At 38.9% G+C, this 26,349-nt stretch overlaps 1 protein-coding gene across 1 annotated transcript in view; it reads left to right on the forward strand.

The window, feature by feature from the left end:
* Window positions 1-26,349, forward strand: part of FBN1 (fibrillin 1) — a 257,123-nt gene that overhangs the window by 135,595 nt on the left and 95,179 nt on the right. Inside the window, exons 10-22 of the mRNA XM_043473020.1 lie at window positions 863-1,021; window positions 5,638-5,817; window positions 6,424-6,564; window positions 8,584-8,703; window positions 11,988-12,113; window positions 13,967-14,089; window positions 17,209-17,331; window positions 18,387-18,539; window positions 20,586-20,639; window positions 22,206-22,331; window positions 25,028-25,153; window positions 25,720-25,839; window positions 26,090-26,227. Of these exons, the coding sequence (XP_043328955.1) occupies window positions 863-1,021; window positions 5,638-5,817; window positions 6,424-6,564; window positions 8,584-8,703; window positions 11,988-12,113; window positions 13,967-14,089; window positions 17,209-17,331; window positions 18,387-18,539; window positions 20,586-20,639; window positions 22,206-22,331; window positions 25,028-25,153; window positions 25,720-25,839; window positions 26,090-26,227 (1,689 nt within the window). The remainder of the gene's footprint in view (window positions 1-862; window positions 1,022-5,637; window positions 5,818-6,423; window positions 6,565-8,583; window positions 8,704-11,987; window positions 12,114-13,966; window positions 14,090-17,208; window positions 17,332-18,386; window positions 18,540-20,585; window positions 20,640-22,205; window positions 22,332-25,027; window positions 25,154-25,719; window positions 25,840-26,089; window positions 26,228-26,349) is intronic.

Genomic DNA, 26,349 nt, shown 5'->3' on the forward strand with positions numbered 1-26,349 from the left:
AGTGAAGACTCGGCACAGCCATCAATAAATCTTTTTAAAGCGTCATAGAAACATCTTCCTCTGTTGCTTTGAGAAGATACCTTTCTGCCAAAATAAACTTTTAATTCCTTTAAGAATTATTGTATCCTTTAGCACTAAGAACTTGCAACTGTGTACATTTTGAACTGTGTATCATTAGTGCCTTGTCAAATCCGTTAGGGCCTCAGGACCAGAGGAAATCTTGACTAACAAGCGTTGGATCTGACTGCAAAGTGGCTTATTCCTTTTCAGAAAAACAATCTCACAAGTCTGATAGTTTCAGACTGAAAAATAAGATCTTTTAGAATTGTAGAAAATCTTTTAGAATTTTTTAATCTAATTTTTTAAAAGATTTTTAAAATCTTTTAGAATTTTAGAAATGTAGACTATCATGCAGACCTCATATTGTTTTAAAATAGATTTGTATCAACATTTGCCTAGAGTGGCTCAAAGTCACTTTGTCACTTAAGTCGTTTGAAAGGAAGGACAATAGCCTCCCTTCAGTATAGAGACACGACCCTGTCACCGCCAGTGATTTTCTTCATCTCTCTTTTCCGATGGTCCATATGGTTATAATCATCCGTCCCCACCTCGGGGATAGAATGCGGGAGTTGGGCCAAGCGCCCCAGCGCTCAGGGGCAGAAGGTGTGAGACGGCGGAGCGGAGGAACAGGAGCGCTGTTCCCGGCGCCGCGCGCACAGCTTCCCTTCCAGGGCACCGCTGCTTCCGTGCTGCTGGCATCCCGCCCCAGCCCCGGAGGGACAGGTGGAGGTGTGGGGGCAGGAGAGAGCCTTCCCTGTTTGATCTCCGTGATGCATGTGTGGGGGTTTCTTTGTCTTCTCAGATGTCCGCCCCGGATACTGTTACACGGCTCTGGCAAACGGGCGCTGCTCCAACCAGCTGCCGCAGTCGATCACCAAGATGCAGTGCTGCTGCGACGTCGGCCGCTGCTGGTCTCCCGGGGCCGCGGTCGCCCCCGAGATGTGTCCCATCAGAGCAACTGGTAAGAGCCCTTCCATTTGTCCCCAGAGCATCCCATCTCAACCCCTGCAAGCCCCAGTGATAATGTGCATGCTGCAGTTCTATGGAAACCGGGGTAAATGAATAAGATTACGGAAATAAGAGAGAAGACCTTCAGAGAAATTTCCCCAGGTAGTGAACAGGGGAAACACAGAGGTTCATGCACGTGACACTGTGCTCAGGTACTTAGAATCTTACTTAGCTTGCGAATTACCACTGGCTAGCAACCTGACCAGTCTGGAAGAATTGGCTCTTCCTCATCCTCATGTATTTCTTTCGGCTCTCATGTGGTGCTCAAAAGCTCACTAGAATAAGAGTCAACCCATTCAGAGCCTTTCGGGTGAGTTATTGTGGATATACATTTCTTCCTGCCCTTATATTTGACACTCCCCTCTTCTTCCTTGCCAAGTAGCCCTATTGATTTTTTGTTGCTGTTGTTTTGATTTCTCTTCCATGTCTTATTTGTTTCCATGTAAAGCTTATTTTCTCTCATCTGGACTATTTGAGTAGCCTCCTGCCTTGTCTCTGTAAAGTCCACAGCTGCCACAGAACACTTTCCAGAGCCTAACTCAATTGAAATTCAGTTTTAAAAAACTGTCTCTGGGGAAAATGTAGAGAAAGATTTCCAGAAAATTTTTCTTAGGATAAACTCAGGCTTATCTGGTGGTCTAAGTCGCTCCATTTCTTGAAAATAAAATTTTACTTATTAGCAGAAAAGTCTCCAAATCTGATCCCAGTTCATCTTTTAATTCTTGTTCTTCGTAGTAGCTTTATTTTCTAATTAAATTATATAATTCAGCTTTCCTTGAACCCAGCCTGTGCATTTCTAAACTCAAGCATCCTTTCTTCTCAAACTTCTCCTCAGTTCAGGTCCTTACTCCCCACTCCTCACCCCTACCACCTCTACCTGTTATATGCCCTCTTGTTGGTTACGTTCTCACTCAGATATGACCTAATCCATGCACATCCCAAGATAGCCACAGCGGGAAGTGCTACCTTCTAGCTCAGTGCTCTAGGTTTGTACCGTTGCTATGATACAGATACCATCTGCTCAGCTTTGGGCCCATATGTATTCCTGTATTGCTTTTTTGCTAGCTGATAAATTTCATTCGGGGGTCTCAGTCTTCATTACAGTGCCACATTCCTTCTGCTTTTTTAACACTGCACCAGTACTTGGGAAAAACTTGCTGATGGGAGGCATTCGGTTAGTGTACAACTTATTAGGTGACATCTTTCCCACCAGTTGTAAGTAAAAACTGGGGTTATAGTTTCTTCTCAGTCTGGTTCCTGAAAGTGTGTTTCAATCGGGAAATTTTAGGAGAGAAAGTCAATATGAGGATGGATGAATGCAGAGTTAATGAAATACTTCAGAGTGTGCTATTCACAGACTATGAATGCCCCATGATCATGGATTATAGACCTGCTCACAGATGTTATTTTTAAATTTCTGTTTATTATTGAGAATTATATATATGGATTAAAAAGCAAGAAAGTCTTTTCAATATATTTTAACATACAGCAAGCTATATATTGCCATATATTTTGACTGTCTACAGCCTAAAAATACAATGCTCCCTCCTTAGTTCATTAGGGGAATCATATAGTAGGTCACTGTTTAGAAGCACATGACTTTCTACCAAGACATACAGCATGGATATCCGGAGAGTTGCTTTTTAAATATATATGTTAACTTAGGAATCAGCAGCATTGATGTGAATTCTTTCCTGTCTTGATCAGGCTTTGAACAGGAGGAGGAGGACTAGAGTAGGCATATGTGCCTGAAGACTTACTTCAGGGCACGTGGAGCAGAAGGCCTGGTTCCCCTGTATGATTTTCCAGGGAGCTGCTCTCCCAGGGGTGCCACTGAGAGATGTGCAACCCCAAGACAGGCTCAGAGTAGAGCAAATGGATAGAGCAAACTAGTTTTCAGGTAGATGTGTGTGTTTGCTCTTTGTTCAAATGTTCCATACCAATACCACAGAGCTCTAGGCTCTAGGTTCTTAATTAATGAAGAATGATAACATAGGAAGGATTATTTCAGATTGGTCAGCTTTTCACTTTAAAAAAAATTATCAGTTTCATCTTCAAGTTAAATAGAGATAGAAAAGCTGGACATCATTTGAACAAAATTAGCCCCATGTTGCTGATTCTGAAATGTAAAGGGGCTCAATGGAAAGTTCCTAAACTAAAGTAGGTAAAAGTATAGAACCCAGACTGATATATTTTCATGGAGAGGTTAAGATGAATTTAATGGCATGCTTGGGCTTCCCTGGTGCCTCAGTGGTAAAGAATCTGCCTGTAATTCTGGAGATCCAGGTTCAGTCCCTGGATAGGGAAGATCCCCTTGAGAAGGGAATGGCAACCCACTCCAGTATTCTTGCCTGGAGAATTCCCATGGACAGAAGAACCTGGCAGGCTATAGTCCATGGGGTCACAAAGAGTTGGACATGACTGAGCTACTGACACACTCTAAAATAATATAACTACTTAATTAGCAGAAATGCTGATAAGCTATCCAACGTCTTTTATAGGAATCCTAAAAGACCTTTAAAAAAGAAGATTGATTGGTGCTTGGAAGCTAAGTACAATTGCAATTCAACTAAATCTATCATAGTTAATAAATTTCTCTTGTGTGCAATTTTCCAGGTAAGGCTGAGAGTAGGAATTAATTGTGAGTTAGATATGATCCTTGGTTAGAATGCTGCACAGTCGTAGTGGTAGCCAGGAAATGATGGATGTAGCACATCCAGGTGATAATTCTATAAGAAAGATCACTGTGATTTGAAAACAGGGATTATAGCATTCTGATTCAGGGAGGCATAAAACAACATATAAATCCTTTCCAAATACAGTCAGGCATTACTGAATCTCTGTGGGTTAAAATTCCAGATCAATAATGCAGTAATAGAATTATCTGAAAACATAACTTAATCTGAGTTGGAAATGTCAGATATGATTGAGAAAGTTTCAGCAATGGATCAGAAAATAACAACAAAGTACATGGTAGCTAGGTATGTTTAGCCAAATGTTAATGGACAGTATGTCCAATGAGGTTGAAATACGCATACATTTCAGTAAGACATATTACTGTGTCATTGAATAAGTCAGATTTTAGTCCACAAGGAAAATAAAAATACTAGCCTAATTTCTATTAATGGATGAAGGTAGCATGGAAAGTATCTATGGGAGAATTCCTGTGTGACAAAGGTAATAAAATCATCAACATTCTGGAAAGAGAGAAAAAGAAAATTTAAAAATCATGTAGTTTGCTTTTTGAAGAGAACTATGACAAAATCCGGCTATTTGTAGGAAACATGAAAGTGGATAGTTAAGTAAATACCCTTCTTGAAACTTGAATACTGCTTTAAAATACCAATTTGGAAGTCTCCCTCCCCATTCCCCCTACCCCTGAAATGTGCCACAAGTCTAAACATGATTTATTCTAATAAAGATCTGGCATTGTGGAAAGTAGGAATCAGTCTGTATGTGCAGTCATAGGGAAAACAGTGATTATCACCCTTGGTGCTCCTTCTGCCCTGTGGGCTGTTTCTTCTCTGTCAGTTTTTTTGTCTTTTACAAATAGGTATTCTTCAGGCTCTGTCTCCTTACTCCCTTCTCTTCACTTACCACACCTTCCTCATGGGAACTCACCCATCCCCATGACTTTAAACACCACCTGTCCACTGATAACCCCCAAACTTATCAGCAGCCCTGACTTCTTCTCTAGGCCTCAAACTCTCTTATAAAACTGCTATGTGACATCTCCACGTGGATGTCTGATGTCTCAGAATTCATCTGTTCAGCCTTTGACTTCTATTCACTAAATCTGCTTCCATCACAGTTTTTCCCATCTCAGCAGACGGCACCAACATCAACATTGTTTCTCAAGTGGAAAACTACAACTCACTCCTGATTTCCTGTTCTCCTCAGCTATGAATTTCCTATGATTTCCTATTCCCTTATTTACTGACATTTACTCCTTCCCTGAGCACAATCCATCTATCTTAACTCTAAATATGCTTCAAATGTGGTTACTTCTCTCCGGTTCCATCATTAGCTCCCTGGTCCAGCCATCCTCGTCTTGCCCTTGGTCTTCTGCAGCAGCCTTGTCTCTCTCTGGTACATTCTCCAGATGCCAATGAGAATCATCTTCTGAAAATGTTCATCTGATCATGCCTCATCCCCGCTAAAGACCACCAGCAGCCTTCCAATGTACATCAAATAAATCATGTGTTCTTTAGAGCCCTGTGGGAGCCATGGGTGGGAAGACTGGGTGGAGATCGTGGCATCTTATTCTATTCTGCCTTGAGGTCAATTTTGACATAGCTAAAGACTTCTTAGGTTTTAGGAGGGGTATGTGGTACTACCATGGGAAGTTTTTCTTTTTTTTTTTTTTTGGTTTTGAATTATTGTTTCTGCGTGATTGCTGCTCTAGGTATTAGGGATGGGAATGAAGTCTGTTGGCTTTTTGCCTTTTCTTCAGTCGACCTATGTCATTTGTGGATCAGTTTTATTCAGAATTCCTTTAAACAGTCAGGGTGATTCCCATGGGCCTGTGACATATGTTGCAGCTCAGCTATTGCGTTGTGTTTTTTCCAGAGGATTTCAACAAGTTGTGCTCCGTCCCTATGGTAGTTCCCGAGAGGCCAGGATATCCTCCTCCACCCCTTGGCCCCGTTCCTCCCGTTCACCCTGTCCCTCCTGGCTTTCCTGCTGGGCCTCAAATCATGATCCCTCGACCACCAGTGGAGTATCCGTATCCATCGCGGGAACCACCAAGTAAGAATTCAAAAAGTCATCAGTTACTTTTCTTGCATTAATCAGATTAATTTTGTTGTGGTTATTTATGCTGCTTAAGTCATTAAGTTTAGAATTCTTAAATATTTCATTTACACAGTCTCATGTATAAATTTCTCAACTGGCCTATTGCCTAGAGGAAAATGAACAGTTTCATATTCTCCAGAAATTAGCATCCTTTTGTTATTGATATTGTGGGAGAGATTTAAATCTGATTCATAGAGGGGAGGTGTAAAATTACACTTTGGGTTATATATCATGCAAAGCAATTTTGCAAGTAGTTAGACATTAAGAACTTTTCCTGCCAACTGGTGGCTTGAACATGAGGCAGAGAGAGGGGGAGGGAGAAGCGGGCAGAGGAGCAGGCTACTGCTGGGCTGCAATACCTGGCCACACGTGCCGGGATGCACAGATACTCTCTGTAGGCAGGAATGGAAGCACTCTCTGTTGGTACCAGATAAACTTTGCCCAATGAGTGTCCTCCTTCCTTTAAAGTTCAGCATCTTCCCTGTTACTATGGAATTCAGTGCTGATGAAAGATGCTCTAATTTTAAATAATTTTAATGGGGTCTCATGCTGTTCTTTTAGGGGTGCTACCAGTCAACGTCACTGATTACTGCCAGCTCTTTCGCTATCTCTGCCAAAATGGACGTTGCATCCCAACCCCCGGGAGCTACCGGTGTGAGTGCAACAAAGGATTCCAGCTGGACCTCCGTGGGGAGTGCATTGGTACGTGGTGAACCACTGCGCTGGCACCGAGAGGCTGCTGCAGCTCTGCTTCACGACTGGATAGGTTTTCCATGGCTGCTGGAACAGATTGCCTCAAAGTTTGTGGCTTTAAAGCAGCACAGATTTATTATCTTATATTTCTATAGGTTAGAAGTCCGACATAGTTCTTACTGGGCTGAAATCAAGGTGTCAGCAGGGCTGTGTTCCTTACGGAGGCTCTTGGAGAGAATCCATGTCTCTGCCTTTTCCAGCATCTAGAGGCTGTCTGTTTCCTTGGCTGAAGGGCTGTTTCTTCATCTTCAAAGCCAGCAGTGTAGCTTCTTCAAATTTCTCTCTAACTCTCTGGTTCTCTCTTCTAATACTCTCCTTCATGTTTAAGAATCTTTGTGATTACACTGGACCCAGCTGTATATTGGGCTTCCCTGGTGGCTTAGTTGGTAAAGAATCCACCTGCAATGTGGGAGACCTGGGTTTGATTCCTGGGTTGGAAAGATCCCCTGGAGAAGGACATGGCAACCCACTCCAGTATTATTTCCTGGAGAATCCTCATGGACAGAGGAACCTGGTAGGCTATGGACAATGGGGTCACAAAGAGTCAGACACAACTGAGTGACTAAGCACAGCCCAGCCCAGCCCAGCTATGTATTTCAGGAGGAGTGGATATTCTACCAACTAGTAGCTTAGCTTAACTCCCCTTGCCGTGTAGCATATTCACAGGTTCTGGGGATTAGGACATGAACATGTCTGTGGGGGCATTATTATGCCTACTATTGTTTGTTGTTGTTTAGTTGCTAAGTCGAGTCTGACTCTTGCGACACCATGGACTGTAGCCCACAAGTCTACTCTGTCCATGGGATTCCCCAGGCAAGAACACTGGAGTGGGTTGCCATTTCCTTCTTTAGCCGATCTTCCTGACCCACAGATCAAAGCCAATCTCCTGTATCGATCAGCAGATTCTTTACCACTGAGCCACCAGGAAAATCCTATGCCTACTATAGTGGCTTTTAACTTTCATTGTAAAATAAATTCAAGGCATTGCTGGTAGCTCTAACTGAAGACATCGTTTTGAAGCCTGACCGTTAAAACAGAGCATTAAAAATACCCCCAAATTATGAAACTTTGTGTATGTTACTAATTTGAATGAATAACTCACCAATTCTGTCCAGTTAGTCTTTAAAGACTGAAGCAAGGAACTTTAAGTTGTTGACAAGGCAGTCAAGTTAGTGAAGGAAGGAAATCTGACACAAGAATAAAATGTTTTTGAAAGCCCCTTCGAGTAGCCCATTAGGAGAGAGTGCTTCAATCCTTAGAGGTCCTCCAGAGCTAGGTGGGAGAGGGGACATCTAGCTCAGGGTTGAGATCAGACCAGCATCTGCCACAAGAAGCTTGTGACTTCAGACAAGTGGGTTGTCTTCCATAAGCCTTAGCTTCCTCATCTTTGCAGAGGAATAAAAGCCAGTTTACCTGTAAGTATACCAGTAGCTCCAAATGACTATAAAACTAGTGAGAGCCTGTCTGGGAGCAAGGTGACGGTGGTGGCATCCCCAGTGGTGGGTGAGACGTGTCCTTTAAACTGTGATAGCTTCATGGTTTGTTGTAATACTGTTAAAGCAACTCAGAAAGGAATGCTTAGATATGGTTGGGCCTTCTTTTTATTGAAATAGTGAGTTTCAAGAGACACTCGGAATCCTGCCCAGAAGCCGCTTCTGAAGTGTTAGTCTGTTTGATTCCCTTAGACCAGACCCAGGGAAGAGAAAATGTTTATTAGCTTGGAGTGTTGAGTTGCTACTATTTGGCATTTTACTCTGAAGAATGACACCAGAAAAATAATACACTTTAACTGCTTGACCCAACTAGTCTTCAAGTGGCTGGTGGCACTGTTATTGTAGTGGGAAAAAAAAGGAAACTTTCATTACGCTATTTATTTCTTGAAAGTGTTTTAACATGTAAAGGAAACCAACAAAATGATTTTGGAGTTATGGCCATCTAACTTCTACTAAAATATACCGTGCTTTGCAGATGTTGATGAATGTGAGAAGAACCCTTGTGCTGGTGGCGAGTGTATTAATACGCAGGGCTCTTACACCTGTCAGTGCCGACCTGGTTATCAGAGTACACTCACGCGGACAGAGTGCCGAGGTAGGTTCACTCTGAGCTTGGCATGGGGGACGTGTATGCTAAGTAAGGAGTTTTCTTTGGAGGAATTCCATGGAGCTTAAATAACCCTTGCTTGGAGAGACTAAGATACTCCCATTGCTTTTTGCACTTAATTCCACATATTGTTACTCTGAATTATGTTACCATCATAATTTTATGTTACATCATAATTTTATGTTATCATAAAATCTGGCAAACTTTCCAGTTTTAAAAGATGCTTCTGTGCCTATGGGAATATCTTCATTTTACCAACCCCCCCCCCCCCTTTTTCTGCCTTGTCACTATTGTCTCTTATATTTTAATCAGAAAACTAGGGAATAGAGTTGTCCTTTGTTGACAGAGAAGCAGAGGAGACTTTCAGGTGAAATTTTCTGCAATTAGTTGCTGAATGGAAAGGCCTGAAGGATAAGTGCCTGTAAGTTCTTGCTGCTGATTCGTGTGGTCAGCAGTAGCATCGGCTAGGGGCAGGTTGGACATGCAGCAACTAAAGCCCCACTTGAGACCTGCTGAATCCAAATCAGCATTTTAACACGATCTTCCAGGGATCCTTATGTGTGTTGAAGTTGGAGAAGCCCTGCTGTAAAGTTTCCTCATAAGAATTTGCCTTCAGTTTTGTTTAGTAGTTGACTTATTAATCCACCCAAAAGTCATCTTAGATGACTTTGATGTACTGAGTTTCTTTTTTATTTTTTTTTTAATGTTTTATTTTGTATTGTAGTGTAGCCAATTAACGATGTGACAGTTTCAGGTGAATAGTGCAGGGACTCAGCCATACATATACATGTATCCATTCTCCCCCAAACTCCTCTCCCATCCAGTCTGCCACATAACATTGAGCAGAGTTCCCTGTGCTATACAGTAGGTCCTTGTTGGTTATCCATTTTAAATATAGCAACGTTATACTGAGTTTCTGAGATAGAAATAATTAACATGTGCTTCCCACTTCAGGGGCCTCAAATATCTATATCTCTATAAATTTGGTGCAGAATGATCTATTATCATTGACCAAGTAAAGGCAGATAAAAGCAAGAAAATTCTCTGTTGAAATTAAATGCAGGGAAATATAGGGAAGTTTGTATTGCTTTAAAAATTTGTCAGCCGTTAATGAGTTAATTTTATTTGCCTCTTTTAGCATAAGTTCTTTATATGCGTTGAAGACATATAAGTGTTTTTATTTTTTATTAGTGACTGTTTTCAAAATCTTTGAATTTGGTTCTGACTTAGAGATTTCTTGCCATCAGTGTATCTTGGTACACTACTTATAAATGGCAATTTTGAGCAGAAAAACCTGGAGTATAACATTTGAATCTGTTAATATTTCTATTAATGGTCTACTTACTGAATTACAAGTATAATTTGAATTTTTTTTTTATAGTTTGAATTTTTAACTGAGCTTAGGTCCTTCTTTATGACTTTTGTTTAAAATAATCAGTGCATACACACAGTATACTAGGCATTTTTCAATAGTGGAAAATAAACTGAAACCAATGTTTCAGAAGACAGCACTGTTAAATAAACAAATAGAAGACGTTATTGAAAGCACTGTTCTAGGGCAGGAACCAGCGGGTGTAGGTGCATCAGTCCGAGACTTAATTTATTAGAGACTGAACATTACCTAAAAGCCTCAAGTACTGTGTTCTTTAAGAGCTAGTGCTAAGTTTATCTCAAATGCGAGAAGCTGTTAACATGCTCACATTTGGAGATAGATGAAAACGGTCACAGAATGGTCAGAAAGACTGTATACTCAGCTGAGAAGGAGGACAGGAGGAACTGAACAGAAGGGGACAGAAGAAACATACAGAAGAGACTTTGAATGGCAAGCTTTTCATTTATTTTTGTAAGGCAGTGGAGCCCCGATGGCATTTTCAAATTAGTGAGGAGAGGAAAAGCTAAACTCTTTATCCTGTTTATTTTATCCTTGGGCCTCCATAGATTATAGAATCCTTAAAAAAAAAAAAAAAAAAAAAAGATAAAATCTTTAAAAAAAAAGTGTGCTGAAGAATATGTGGCTTTTTACTTTTTTTTTTTAGAGTATGGAGCGAGTCAGATTTTAGTAAGGATTAAGAAATAAATGAGAGAGAAAACGATTGTAGGTTGTTGGCACAAAGATCAGACAGAAGGAAAGCCCAGACTGCCTCAGCTAGTCCAATGATTCGTGTGGAAACCGCTGCTGGATCTGCCCAGAAAGAGAGTGCGTCTGAGGGTCAACCACAAGACACCGTGCAGACATGGGGTAGACAGTCAGAATAACCAGTATGCCATGAGTGCACATTCTTGTCGCCCAGAGGACCTTTAGAGCACTTATACCCAGGGACACGTGGCCTCCACTCTGCGTGGAGAGGGCTGCTCCCCTCCAGCCCTGCTCAGCGCCCTGGCCTCTGTCTCCTGGGGAATAAGCCCTGGCATCGGTTATGTGCTCGGTAGACAGGATGGTTTGTGTTCATCCCCTTTGATGTTCATCCAGGCATGTAGCCTGGAAACTGAGGGGAATAGATAATCCAGGGTACCTTGTTGTCCACTTTAGGTTAATTATTAATCTTTAACTGCGGGATCAGATGCAGGTTGTTTGAATTATTGTCATTTTTAACACTTTCGTATCCTGCTCTGTTATTTAATTTGGCATAATTTTTAAACACAAAAGAAAAAAAAGGGAAAATATCCCCGAAGTACCAATATTTTGTTTGGTAGACAGAATACTCATAAAGTTATAAAAGAGACTAGGAATTTATAAACAAAACTGTATTTGGACCAGAATTGCCATAAGGAAGGTAGACATTTCAGAGCCAAATGATTGATAGTTTTCAGATGGAATTAAGTTTTTTAGCTGTGTTTTTTTAAAATGGCATTTCTGTTTAATTATTCTGATACAGCTGTCATCAGATTTGCCTTTTTGATCATGTCTTAAAAGACATTGGCCAAAGCTCACTGTAAATAATGATATATTCTGGCTCATTAAATTAGCTAGGAAATGATACAGAAGAACCTATTTTGTTTACAGAATTGAGATATAGGGAGTCTTATTAGAAATTAGAGTTAGATTGAATGCTGTTATGTCAGCATCTTTTCTTTCATGTGTCTTTCAAACTTTTATTAGTAATCCTAATTACATTTCATATTGTTTAATTCTGAATTTATGTTGAAGGATATTATTTAGTAACTAAAACCCAAGACTAAGATCATGAGTTTGGAGATGGTGAGAAGGAGCAGTAAAATAATTTTAAATCCCCTAAATAAAGCTATTTCTTTCTTTTTAACTCCACTTTTAGACATTGATGAATGTTTACAGAATGGCCGTATCTGTAATAATGGACGTTGCATCAACACAGATGGCAGTTTCCATTGTGTGTGTAATGCAGGATTTCACGTCACACGGGATGGGAAGAACTGTGAAGGTAATATAATATAATAATAATGTTATTTGGCTTTTTCCGTTGCAGTTTCATACCAAAAATCTTTAACAAGACCAGGTAAATACTTAGTAAAAGGTTCAAGTGTCAAATATATATTCACTTGTGGTTATCTAGGAGGAAGCCTAACTTTTCAGTAGTATTAATTCCTTTAATTCATTTTTGTGTGAGTCAAGTAACATTTTAAATATAGGAGCAGAGCTTGCTTTTCAAAGATTCCTAATGATGAAACTTCTATAGCATAAATCATTACTTATGAATTTTAAACAGTCAGAATTTGTACATTAAAAAAAATAGAACACACCTAATATCATGCATTTTTCAGTCACTTAAAAGTCTGTTCTTTAAAATATCTGTGTAGTAATGAAATATTACTAATGAGTATCTGAAAATGTAAAATTTGAGAGAAATACTGACGATTGAGAGTCAGCCTTCATATTGCCTGTTGAATTAATCACCTCACTTTGAACTGGGCTTTTTCATTTTGTCTTTTCCTCTGCCTATTTTTTCTGAAATTGAGAATATGACAATTACTGATGAGTTTCTACTTCTTAGACCTTTAGCAAAAAATGAAGAATGCTCCTTATCATCTTTCCCAACGTCTTTGGGAAAGACCCCAAGAATCTATTCATACATTAAAAGAATTTCAAAATTGTTCTTAGAAACATTTTTGGCAGAATATTATCTCAGTGATTCAATTCAAAGACTTAATGCCAAAATTCTCAGTTGGGATAGAATCTTGTTTAAAAAAGAAAAAATCATAAATTACTTTGGTCTGACTAAAGCCTGTAAGTGAAAACACACTGTGTCTAGAAGAGCAAGTGCCTCCTAAGAGCTGCAATGTTAAATAAAACAGCATATTGGTGAATTTCAAGAAATATCCCTATGATCAAGGGATCCTAAGGGTTAGCTGTCATGGCTATGCTCTATAGCTGTCTTGCATTTTAAAAATACTTTTTTCCTACCCCGGTTAAAATTCAAACTACAAGCAGTTCTCTGGTTTCTCCTTTTCAAAGAATCAGAAAGTAGCCTAAATACATTTCAAATTACATCATTTTTAATTTTGATTTTGTTTTTATTTTAGGTATATTAGAAGTTATATGAATCTGTAAATATATATACTGGGTTGGCCAAAGAGTTTGTTCAGTTTTTCTATAAGGTAGATTTTTTGGCCAACCCAATATTTATATGAAAATATATATTTATATGAAATTTCATAGATATGTAATTCTATACGAATGTAATATATATACATATGTGTATACATATACACATACATATATATTCATAATCTGTATATGTTTGTGTATACATATATATGTATATATGCATTCTTTTTAAGTTGTTTCAGTCATGTCCGACTTTTTGTGACTTTATGGACTAGTCCACCAGGCTTCTGTGTCCGTGGGATTCTCTAGGCAAGAATCCTGGCATGGGTTGCCATGCTCTCCTCCAGGAGATCTTCGCAACCCAGGGATAGAACCTGCATCTTTTATGTCTTCTGCATTGGGAAGCAGGTTCTTTACCACTAGCACCACCCAGGAAGTCCATTTGTGTGTGTGTGTGTGTGTGTGTGTGTGTGTGTGTGTGTGTGTGTATACATCCTATAATTTAGCCCTATAGTTTGCAAGCACAGGTCAAAAATTGAGAACTTAAAATACATATTTCATATGCCACTCTTCTCTTTGTATGCTATAATATGGATGAACATTAACCTTAGACAATAATAACAAGAAGTAGAGAAATGTGAAGAAATAAAATTATATTGATCCAGATTGGCTTCCTTTGTAAGCTTACTTATCTGGTCATTAAGAAACTACATCTTCTATATTTTTCAGATATGGATGAATGCAGCATAAGGAATATGTGCCTTAATGGAATGTGTATCAATGAAGATGGCAGTTTCAAATGTATTTGCAAACCTGGATTTCAGCTGGCATCAGATGGGCGTTATTGTAAAGGTTTGTGCTATGAAACTCTCAGTCATATTCTTCACCTGTTTTTTCTCCTCTCTACATTGCTTAAAGCTACCACATTTCCCTATTAATTCTCCCCATTTATAGTACCCTTAGTTCTGGATTAGTAAACCTGACTGGAACTTCTTAAGTTAAGTCATCCAGAGAGCTACGGTTTATACTCAGAAGGCTGTTTTATTTCAGAAAGGGTGTTTTGGTGTCTTCTCAAAAGAGCCTCAGGCTTCATAGCAAATGAATGAGAAGCTGAACTTTCATTTGGACTACCAACAGCTGTGAGCATCTTATTGCATAAACTGAGTTCCATCTCTTCCTTGTAGTTGAGGAATAATTGAAGTTGGCTTCTTGATGGCTGTCATTTGCCACCTCTTATATCTTCACTGAACAAAATTTTGTAGACAGTTACAACAATGATCTCTTAGTAAATGCCTAAAGATACCTTAAGAAACACAATTTATTTAAACTTTATCAAGTCACATTAAGCAAAAAGGGAAAATAGGATTAAACAGAAGAAATGAACCAGGAACCATTGTTTAGTTCTGTAACTTTTGGAATAATCTTTTAGCTCCAGGTAGTGAAGCAAAGTGAACATTTTTATTTGTGCTGTTGAACATTGAGGTCCTGAGCAAAGTCATCAGGGATAAGTTTGTGCCTAGTGTCTCTTGCCTAATGTAGTCAAGGATGAGTAACTATTGCATGTGTGTCCAAGATCTGAGTTGGAACCAGACTCTCAAGGAACCTCATACTCAGAACAGGTCCAGGAAATCTGCTAAAATACGGCATGCATTCAAAGCCTTCTGCTCGTAGCTTCAGATGTATAAGTGTAGAGTGTCAAGCGGTTCAAGATCAAGAAGGCAGGAGAAAGTTGTATGGTGCTCCTCTGAGTGCCCCTGCTGGGCAGCTTTGGTAAAGATGTTCTGGTAGAAAGCCCTGTGTTTATTAAGTCTTCTGCATGATGTGTATTTTCTCTAGGCTTAAAAGAGCTTCTAGCCCTTGGTTGTTTACCTACATTCTCCATGACCTTCACATCAGTGGCTCTTAACATTGTGCAAATCTGCCTTCACAGCAAGAGAAGCTTTTTTCTTTTTTTTTAAATTAGAAGTAGGAAATTGGTTTCTGTACTTTTGGGCTATGTGTCGGGAGGAGCTTATAGTCAGGAAGACAAGATTAACACATGGAAATATTAAGACAGCATACAACAAAGCTCCAGATTGTTAGATTAAGTGCTGTGCAAGTGAGAGAGAAAGGGGAAGGGAAAGATTGCTGGAATATTTGGAACTAGGCTTCCAAACAAAATAACACAAGGAAATGTGAAAGCCCCTTTGTGAACAGACCTTTTTTGAGAACACACACTCCTCTTACCTTGGAGCTTGCTAAGATTCCCTTTCGATGCCTACAGGCTGCCAGTGACCCAGGCCATAGCCTCTTCAAGGGGGCCAATAGATGATGCTGATATAACTGTTTTAGAGCGCATTATGACCTCATAGGTGAAACTAGGTTTTGCAAGTGTTTGCCATCAGTGAACTAGTGTCTTATCGATAAACGGATTATTCCATTCATTTGAAACTGCCTGATGATTAAAAGTTCTGCTCTGACTTTACCATTCTAGCTTAAGAAACAGAGCTAGAAAGAGAAAGGAAGAATGCTTCCTATTCTTCCCTATGTCTTCTTTATTTTGATATATAGAGTAAATGGAATGCATATACTGTAATAAGAATAAAGGAAGAAAAAGGAAAGAAATTTCTTGTATGCTGTATTTCTTTTCCATAATTTCTCTCTTGATATCACGAAATAAGATTTTCTCTGAGTGCTAAGAACTTGGTTCTGATACCCCAAAGATGTGACTGTTCAAAGCTGAATGAACAATGCTAATTTAATCTCTACAGTTAACTAATCTGATGACCAGCCTGGCCTCCCTTGATCACTCTCTGAAGGTTGAGGCCGCTCACTTTGAGCAATGCTCTCTGGATCTCTGTTCCATCTCTGTCCCCAGTAAAAAGCCTTTGTATTACTTTTCAGGCTGTAGTCACTACTGTTTTACTGTAGATCTCAATTTGAACAAAAAAGTGACCTGAATAACTGAACCAATTTGAGTTCGTGTATTTAAATATAACTGCTGTTTTAAAATACAATCTGTACATGGAATCTTGGACCATCTGAATGTATTTTGTGCCAAATAACACAAGCTGAGTAAAATGCAGAGGTGTTTCAGTCTCAATTTGCCTTTTTAAGGTCAGAAGAAAGGAAATATTCACATATACTAGTTGTATATTATAAAAGGAGTTGTTATAAAATGACTTGTTTCTAAGTGTTATATGTTTTCCAAAACAGAATTTTGGTATCATTTCTACTTCCCCATATTGAGGGGGAAAATCTCTGCTATTATTAGTATGTGCCCAATAAAGTCTTTTACCAGGCCTCCCTAATATACACATATGATACTGTAAAATATTTGTAATATGTAAGAGATATTTTTCTTTGTTGGGTTCCATTTGCTTACACTGCTGTTGTTGGCTTGGAACGGTCATCAAAATCATCTATATTCATTTTCTGTTCCTTTCTTATGGTGTTGCATCTAAGCTTTAGTTCTGTGTCTCCTCATGCCATTCTAATTGTCCCAGAGATTTAAGGCGTGAGTTAAGGCGTGAGTGATAACTGGAATGGACACCAGTCTGAGTATTGGATGCCAAAGGGAGAAGCTTCCTGCCCAGGTCAAAGATGCAGTTTATTTTCAAGCTAGATTTCTGACAGTCCTGGAAGAATTGCCATGTGAAACGTTACACAAGACTTTTGTCTTTTAGCTGTCACTTTCCTTCTTCTTCCAATTCTGTTTTTGCTTTATGGTTCTTACTTTGGATTTTAAAAAAAATCTCAGGAGAATGTTACTGAAATAGCTTTATATGGAAAAGAAATAAACTCAGACAGTTTATCTCTCAGTTTTCATTCCCCTTTCCTCAAAGGAAAATGAAATGCATCTCATTGAGCTTTTCTTGTTGATGCTGCACATTATTGTAAATCTTCTCCATTTTCAAGTCTTAGACTTGTAAGCACATTATGGTTTTAGATGAAGTGACTTCATTTTTAATAAGTGCTTCTCCCCACCACAGATATTAATGAGTGTGAAACACCTGGGATCTGCATGAATGGGCGTTGTGTCAACACTGATGGTTCCTACCGATGTGAATGCTTCCCTGGACTGGCCGTGGGTCTGGATGGACGTGTGTGTGTTGGTAAGATTACAGCCATAACTAAATGTACAATAGAGATTTGCCCTCTGTCAGTAAAATCAACCAATAACAAATGTACTCTACTGCAGCAGGTATGATACAATTAATAACAGTGGGCAACAGACCAACAGGGTCAGTTTTTTTCTTGTATAAAGTGAATATTAATTCAAGGGATAGAAAGATGAGCTGAGATAAATGAAAACCAAAGGATTCCACACCTCTCCTTCTTCCTTGTCCTAGTTGTCCTCAGTTTTCTCCAGTCCTCCTTTGTTAATAATGGTCTTTGAATTGACTATATGTCCCTAATTATCTCCCAATGAACATTTCATTTTCATCTAAGGAACTGAATGTCCAAAGGGAGGTAGAGAATTCAAAGGAGGATATGGATGATCAAGAAACTCATATGATAATAGTTTTTTGGTGGCTTTATAAGAAGTTTCAGATTTATTAATAAATAGATACAAATTTTATCCAAATTATTCTTAAGAAAGGGGATTTTTCCCAGTCCCCTTTGAACTGGGAAAAGATTGGTCATAGCTGGAAATCCCCTCCTGGTGGTAAAGATGACACTCCTTAGTTAGACCAATATCTAAGATTTACATAATTTTACAGATTAAACATCCTCCTTTTTGAAAGTACATCTAATTCAGATACTCAGTAATTGTGTAATTATGTTGGGGTGGGCTGTATTTCTAATAAAATCTTGTTTGTCATATGGTGAGATTGAATGATCATCCATCATTCATTCATCATTTATTAACTGCCTTCTCTGTACAAGCCTGGGGAAGAAAACAATGACTGAGGTATAATCCTAGCCCCTTAAGAATCTCACAGTGGCTAAACCATACTAGTCCCTAGAAAACTGGAAGAGTCTAGTAATTGGTTTCCAATGCTTGGAAGCTGAAGAATTTGTTTTGTTTTCTATTGAGGCCTAATACCAGAGGCATTCTCTGTAAGAACAGTGACAATGGCTAAATAAAGCCAGCTTCAACTTTAACCTGGGGGGTTCCTGTCTGTTGGAAATGATAGTGTGATGACAGATGCTTCTTCCTGCTCAGACACACACATGCGGAGCACATGCTATGGTGGATACAAAAGAGGCCAGTGTGTGAAACCCTTGTTTGGTGCTGTTACCAAGTCTGAATGCTGCTGTGCCAGCACCGAGTATGCTTTCGGAGAACCTTGCCAACCATGTCCTTCACAGAATTCAGGTATGTTGTATCATGGGGATGCCCTCCTACTGCCAGCCTTCTGCCCCCATCTTCAGTCTTTGCAGTTATGGAAGTCACGGGGAAAGATTACATGATACTCTACAGGTACCTCACATACCTCGCAGGGGTCTTGAAAAGGGCTGGTCAGGCTTTGATCACACATTACCCACCAACTCAGCTATCATCCGGATTAGGCTGCACATTTATGCTTCCCATCTGAATTTCTCCAGCTCCGTAATATTCATGTTCTTTAGGGTACATGCAACTTACCTTGTTTTCTGAAGTTGTTTCACGGTGTTACATTTTGCAGGAGCTATTACAAAAGCAGAATTTTACAGAGTGTAAAAATAAATAATTTTCAGATTACTTGACTGTTTCCAACTTTTTTCCAAAAGTTCATTTGTGAATTTTGTTCAAATCCTTCATGTTGACTTAGGTGTGCGTTCCCTAAATGATTTTATTCCACTCTAGGGAAAAAGTATTTTTCTCAATTCAAAGTGACATAGCTTAGCGAAAAGAACACTGGTCAGTGAGTCAGAATTCTGCTCTCCAGCCACAAGCAGGCAAATTACTTAATTGGAGGGTTCAGGGTTTTTTGTGAATTTTTGTTTATTTAGGAATTTTTCTCACCTAACTTCAAAAGGATTTGAGGTGGTTTACATTAGTAAACAATTATAAAATTGAATAATATGGAAAAGGGATCCTTGGCCTTTTAATCTGAAAATGAATTGTTCTAGATAATCCAGAAGGTCCTCTCCAGTTGTAAATTATTTCTATTTGTAAGGCAAAAATAGTTTATTGAAATGAAAGCAATAGACTGTCAACATTTGAACGTAATTTTAAGATACCTTGGCTATTGGCTTTTAATGTCCTAAAATAGATTAAGTCCTAATATTGAAAACACATAGCTCTGACTGGTTGATTTACGTCTAAGATACAGTTAGTTTATTTCTGGCCTAGATACTATCAATTAAAGATGAACTCACAATTTTTAAGCATTTGCCATTTTGAGAATGTTATTATTTGAAATCAGACAGAAATTAAAATCTGTTATAAGAAGTTAGAGAAAGTGAAATGGAAGACTTTTAAAATCTTTAAATTGGGGGAATGCCAGTTAAAGAAAGTAAGCTTTATTTTGGATGACTACTTCGCCTGGTGAATAATATACAAATTATCATTAACTATATGATTACTAATCAATAAAATGCATGTTTGCAACAATACTGCATTTGACTATGAAACTCTGTAGTTGCCTGAATCCATAGGCAACTATGGAAAAATTAGTTTCTTTTCCTGGGATTAAGTGTGATTTCCTATTCTCTATTTCCATTATTCACTCTTAGATTCATCTAAATATTGTTGGAATTGTGTCTAAAACACTGTATGAATTATAAGAAATAGACCTCTGATTTCATCACAAATTTGGGAACATATTCTATATACTGCCATTTCCTCAATAAGATTCAGTTTGAACATTATGCAATACTTTCCCTATGGATTTAATATATAGAATGAGTCTGGCATCCTGATGAATATTAACTCTAAAAATACACATACATGCAGGTGTACACACCCTCGTATTCTTGTGAGGAAAGGCTAGAGAATTTGCAGAGAGAAATGAGAAAATGTTAAGAAGTTGTTCTGAAAAAAAATAGCTCGAACTAAGAAAAAATGTATTCCCAAGATGGTGGGAGAGAGTTTTATTAACAGTTAAGAAACCACATTTTAACAGGCACATTTCACTGTAAGTGTAAAGTGTTCCCTGGTGAACAAAATCAAGTCATAGGAAAAACACCTTTTCCTAAAGCGCTTTGCACAAGGAATTGCTGGAACTTGCGTATATCCTTACAAGTCGTTTTCCACGGTGATTGCGGAGCCTTTAAATGGGAGCCTGGTGTGACTCCCCCTGGGGGGATGCCTCCTTTTCCGTTACCACTTTATTTCAGTTCCACTCACTTTGGAGGAAATGATGTGTGCAAAGCCAAGGGCAGGATCGACCTGTTCTGCAAACAAGGGAATCATTTACTATCTGTTAATTTATTGCAGCGGAGTATCAGGCGCTCTGCAGCAGTGGGCCAGGAATAACGTCAGCAGGCAGCGGTAAGGACTTGTTTTGAAATTTACTACCTTAAGCATGTGCAGAGGCTGCCCTGGGCCTTCCTGGGGTCTCCAGTTGGTCCATTTACACCAGTCTGATCTGAACCCCCTCTCTGACGATCACTGTGTGATCTGCCTGGGACACTTGGAAACCCCCAGTGGCAGAACAGAACAGTGGCACAGTGGGTCCTGGGGTTGCTGGGTGTGAGTGTGGGGCTTCATACTGAAGCATTGGGTCCTCTCCCGGGGGGGTCGATGTGAACGAGATACAGTGGCTGTGGTGGCTCATTTATGAGAAGGGGCAGCCTGGCCCTCCTTTGGGTCTACGGCTGTCAAGCACAGTTCAGGGTTACAAGTTCAGGTGAACCCCTGCACATGTTGAACATTTTCTTAACTAGCAAGTGGTCAGTCATTAACAGATGGCAATAGGGAGCCATCTTGTATTTTGTAGCAGGCAGTGATCGCAGTTAGCTGAAAGAAAATGAAATGTTTAAGTGTAGGAGTTAGAACTAGAGAAATACTGGTGGCATAAAAGAAATTAAAAGGGAGAATTGGAACAAGTGTAAAAACAGATAAGAAAGAGGAAGAGATTACTTTATTAACATAAAACTAAATGATTTGGTTCAAGAGAATTATGGTTGAACTGATTGTCAGTTCATTCTCTTGATTGATTTCATCAGTGTGTATGGATGAGGAAGGGTTGGAGGTGGATGTTTGGAGGAGAAAAGAGAAGTAAGGAACTGTATAATGAATAAAGAATTAGTAGGGAATAAATAAGTTGTGAAAGGAATCTGAGGAAGAAAAAAGGTCAATCTTGATTTATAGAAGAGTCAGGGAACAAGATTTGAGACTAGTCACTCACTGATGGTCACTTTGCATCACTCTTGACTATTAGAGCTCTCCTTGGTCTGGGAGCCCCCAGAAGAGGGAGGACCCATCCTCATCTGGCAAGAGTAGCAGAGGTTTTTCCAGAGCAGGTGATGATTGTGCATGTTTTGAACCAAGATTAGGCTTGCTTCAGGCATTCCCAACACAGAGTGAAGAGGGCATTATGTGTTGTTCACGGCAGAGTAAAGGATTTAAAGTGAATAAATGGCATTCATATTTTAATTTAATCTTGAGGATATTATCGAACCTACAAAAGTCTGAACCATGAGAATGACACAATCACTTTGTTTTTAGGCTAAGTCTGGTGGCAATATAGAAGATAGATTGAAGAGGGACAAGCTGATGGCAGGGAAACCAGTTGTAGGAACTTTGACTCTGTATTTGATCTACTTTCCCATCTTAGTGTTCAGACAAGAGAAAGTCCAGGGGTTCTCCTTTTAATTAAGGGTTGGTAACCTTGTAGTTCTAGCTCAGATGCCAGTTTCCTCTCAGGGACTGATGGAGGAAAGACTTGATTCAGAGTATCTTGCAGTAACAAAAAAGGGATAAAGTTTCTTATCAAGGAGAAGCTTTCTTATTTTCACAAGGTCCTGATGTCTTTACATTTATTGTAATTTTCTGACAGTCTGTTTGACATTTACTTTAGCATGTTAATGCTTATGAGCTTTTTTTCTGGTCCAGATATAAATGAATGTGCATTAGATCCTGATATTTGCCCAAATGGAATTTGTGAAAATCTCCGTGGGACCTACAAATGTATATGCAATTCAGGATATGAAGTGGATTCCACTGGGAAAAACTGTGTTGGTAAGAAGCTTCACTGTTTTCTAAGACATTTCAGGCATCATGCATTCTTTCTTTTGTTGCTTGAGCAACCTGCTTGAGTACCTTAAGGACTTGACAGATGGATGCTCTATACTTCGGGTATCAGCATAGCTGCATCCTGACGGCTTATATCTTTTGTTTAACTCCATCAAGGGTGGACCATGGCAACTGTCCCTCTTATACAGTGTACAGTTCTCTAACTGTGCAGGTTGAAGCTGAAGTAGGCATCCCTACTGGATGCCTTTGTTGTTAAGGCTGCTACCAGTTGTCATTGTGGGCAAAGTAGACATAGCACTTATTTTCAAAGAAGCAGAAATCTTACTTTAAGTATTTTTACCCGCTTTTCTTCTTAATATGTGGCATTTGCAGTCACATAAGAAGAACTAACAACAAATCAGAGCATCTTCTCTGCCCCCATTCAAATCAGCTTTCACCCGAGTTTCAGGCTAAATAAGTACCTAAGAAAATGGAGGATAGCAGCAGATCAGGGGAGCCACAGACTTACCACAACACCCTCTTATTTTGACTAGTGGGTTTCTTTTTGTCTCCCTAACTTTTACTGCTGGCCCAAACCTGGCCTTTCAGAAGGAAAAGTACATTTATGATAAATACTGAATTTTGAGAAATGATTTCTTTCTCTCTCATACCCTTAATTTTAGGGCCCCCCTTTTTTGGGAGAGTACGGTTGTTATTTGAGTACACATAGTACTTTCAAACTAGACTCACCTCAAAAGAAGTTTTACGATTTCATTTTTCTATAAGAGCGTCTCTACATTGGCAGACTTGAAAAATCATTGTTTATTTGGACATGCCAGAAAGACACAGAGATGTCTTAGCTTTATCCTGAAATCACCCCATGCAAAGCAAACAGAGAGTATGGGAGGCAGAAGGGATTCTTCTTTCAGTGTTCTAGTGTCTATTCCAAAGTTGGACCCATTATCATCAGAAGGATGTTCCTATTTCAGGACTTCCCTGGTGGCTCAGTGGTAAAGAATTCTCCTGCAATTCAGGAGACATGGGTTCAATCCCTGGATCGGGAAGACCCCTTGGAAGAGGAAATGACAACCCACTCCAGGATTCTTGCCTAAAAAATTCCATGGACAGAGGAGCCTGGCGAGCTACAATCCATGGGGTCACAAGGAGTTGGACTTGACTGAGCATGCATGTTCATATTTCAGGTTGTGTTCAGAAGTATGAAGTTAGAAATCAAAGATCCACTCCAGCCACTTTCCAGAGAATTCCAGGGATTGGCTATTTTATTTCTTAATCCTCAAGTCCTTAATTTAAAGTTCCATATTCTTCTGACATCATCAGTTGAGAATTGCAATATTGACCCTTTGGGGAAGTGTTAGCATTTGTTATACAATTTTGACAGAATTCTCAGCATGCTATTTGCTCAGACAATAACATCACTTTATACTTGATTTTCCCATATTTTAAATTTTCTCATATTTAATACTTTATAAACACAGCCCTCCACATCTGTGAGTTTTGCATTTGCATATCTAACCAACCTCAGATCAAAGATATTTGAAAAAAAAAATTCCCAAAAGTTCCCCAAAGCAAAACTTGAATTTTCCATATACCAGCAACTATTTACACAGCATGTACATCATATTAGGTATTATAAGTAATCTAGAGATGGTTTAAAGTACACAGGAGGATGTGCATAGGTTATACGCCAGTACTATACCATTTTATATAAGGGACTTGAACATCCACAGATTTTGGTAACCTGGATGGCAGGGATGGGGTTCCTGGAACCAATCCCTTGCAGATACCAAAGGATCACTGTAAGCTTCTGATTGAAGTGTATTTACTGATGTGAACCCACGCAGCTCTCTAGTACCGAATTTGTGTATACTTTACGTAAGGACCACTAGCTTGTCAATGAGTATCTAAGCAGAATCACTCAGTATGTAAAAAGTTCCTTATGAATGTGTAGCCTGCTTTGTGGGCCGTATGATGTAGCTTATCTCAGTGTGGTATAGCAGACTGTTTAAGTTCCACACTTCCTCAATTATCTAAGTAATACACATGAAAAGTTTGATTTTGTATCAGACAGGCCTATTACTCAGCTCTCTGAATCCCTAGTCTGCATTCTTCTTGGCAGTTATAAACTCTACAGCTTGCTTCATACTTTATAAACATAACTGGAGACCACTTAAATTATTCTGAAGAAGAAACACCCATCCTGGAACTAATACTTATTAAAGATGGACCATACTTTCTAAATATTTAGTCAGTTCCTTAAAACACTGGGATTAATCCTTTTAACTTTGGCACAGTGAAACAATTATATATTGGGTTGGCCAAAAAGTTCATTCGGGTTTTCCTGTCCCATCTTATGGCAAAGAAATAGGAAAAAACCCAAACAAACATTTTGGCCAACCCAATAAATAATAATTTTCAGCAAATCTAAGTTTTTTTTTCCTGCCAAAGAAGTGAATTAAATGGTCTGGTGATTTTAGACTTTGTAGATACCTAGTAAAAATAATCAGATCAGTCACCTATTTTCTAAAACTAGGTAATTTTGGCAAAAACCAATGGTATAGGAGTTTTGCTCCTTCCTTGAATTAATCATATCATTATGACCTTAAAAACGTAACAAAAAAAGCAAAGAAATTGCATGCGAAGGACGAGATCTTTTAAAAGTTTATGTTTTCTTTATTTTCCAGATATTAATGAATGTGTATTGAATAGTCTGCTTTGTGACAATGGACAATGTAGAAATACTCCTGGAAGTTTTGTCTGTACCTGCCCCAAGGGATTTATATACAAACCTGAGCTGAAAACCTGTGAAGGTAAGGAATAATTTTTGTTCTTATACCGTGTACTTTGTTGCCTTTTGGAGATCCACTGGAAAAGCACAAAGATAAATTAAAGCCACTTCTTATTTTAGACAGTTGTGTCATGTAGTTGAGATTCTGTGATCCTGAATGACACTTGTATATGCTTTATAAGCTGCTGATAGTACTTATCCACAATTGGCCTTTTAGTCACCATTTATTTCACATTCAAATGCTATTTAAGAGTATCCATTTTATATTTTCCTGCATTTGGTATTTTATTTGCCAACATTTAATAGATTAAGAAAATATTAGATATATGCTATTTGAGTTAATAATTCAGAAATCATGCTTACATTTGCTCCAGATTTTCTGAATTAAAAAGATTCGGCCGTGTGCTGAACATAGAGATGTGCTCAATTATTATTTTTGGCATTCCATCTAGTCTAGGAAAAAAATCCATCTAGGCCAGCTTTATTATCTAATGAAGAATATGTAGTAGCAGTTGAGACCAAAGTTTAAAGATTCATTTGTGCCCAAGACTAGTTTTTAGCAGTAAGGTAGACCTATTTTTGTTTCAGACATCGATGAATGTGAATCAAGTCCTTGCATTAATGGAGTCTGCAAGAACAGCCCAGGCTCTTTCATTTGTGAATGTTCTTCTGAAAGTACTTTGGATCCAACAAAAACCATCTGCATAGGTATTTATCTTTCCGAGAATGATTTTCCTGTTTTATCAATGCTGCTGTATTTAATGTCCACCTTTATTGCAGAAGGGTTTCAGTATGGAAAAACAAAATTTTAAACTATCATTATTCCTTGTTTCATGATGCTATTCTTGCTATAATCCCAGTGCACATGTTTGAATTTTTGAGATAATTGTCTATTAATATTAATTGTTAATTAATTGTTAATTGTCTATTAAATATCATCACTCCCCTGCCCCTACAGAAACCATCAAGGGCACTTGTTGGCAGACTGTCATCGATGGGCGGTGTGAGATCAACATCAATGGAGCCACATTAAAGTCCCAGTGCTGTTCATCCCTCGGTGCTGCCTGGGGGAGCCCATGCACCCCATGCCAAGTCGGTAAGAAGCGGGTGCCGTGGCTCCTCTGCTCACTGGGCATTTTACTTGGGACAGGGAAGCCCGGAACTTTGTTCATTTAAGTTCACGTGGGAATTGTAGAAGATTTCATTCTGATGACTTCA

The sequence above is a fragment of the Cervus canadensis genome, chromosome 6, assembly GCF_019320065.1.
Source record: "Cervus canadensis isolate Bull #8, Minnesota chromosome 6, ASM1932006v1, whole genome shotgun sequence".
Classification (NCBI taxonomy): domain Eukaryota; kingdom Metazoa; phylum Chordata; class Mammalia; order Artiodactyla; family Cervidae; genus Cervus; species Cervus canadensis.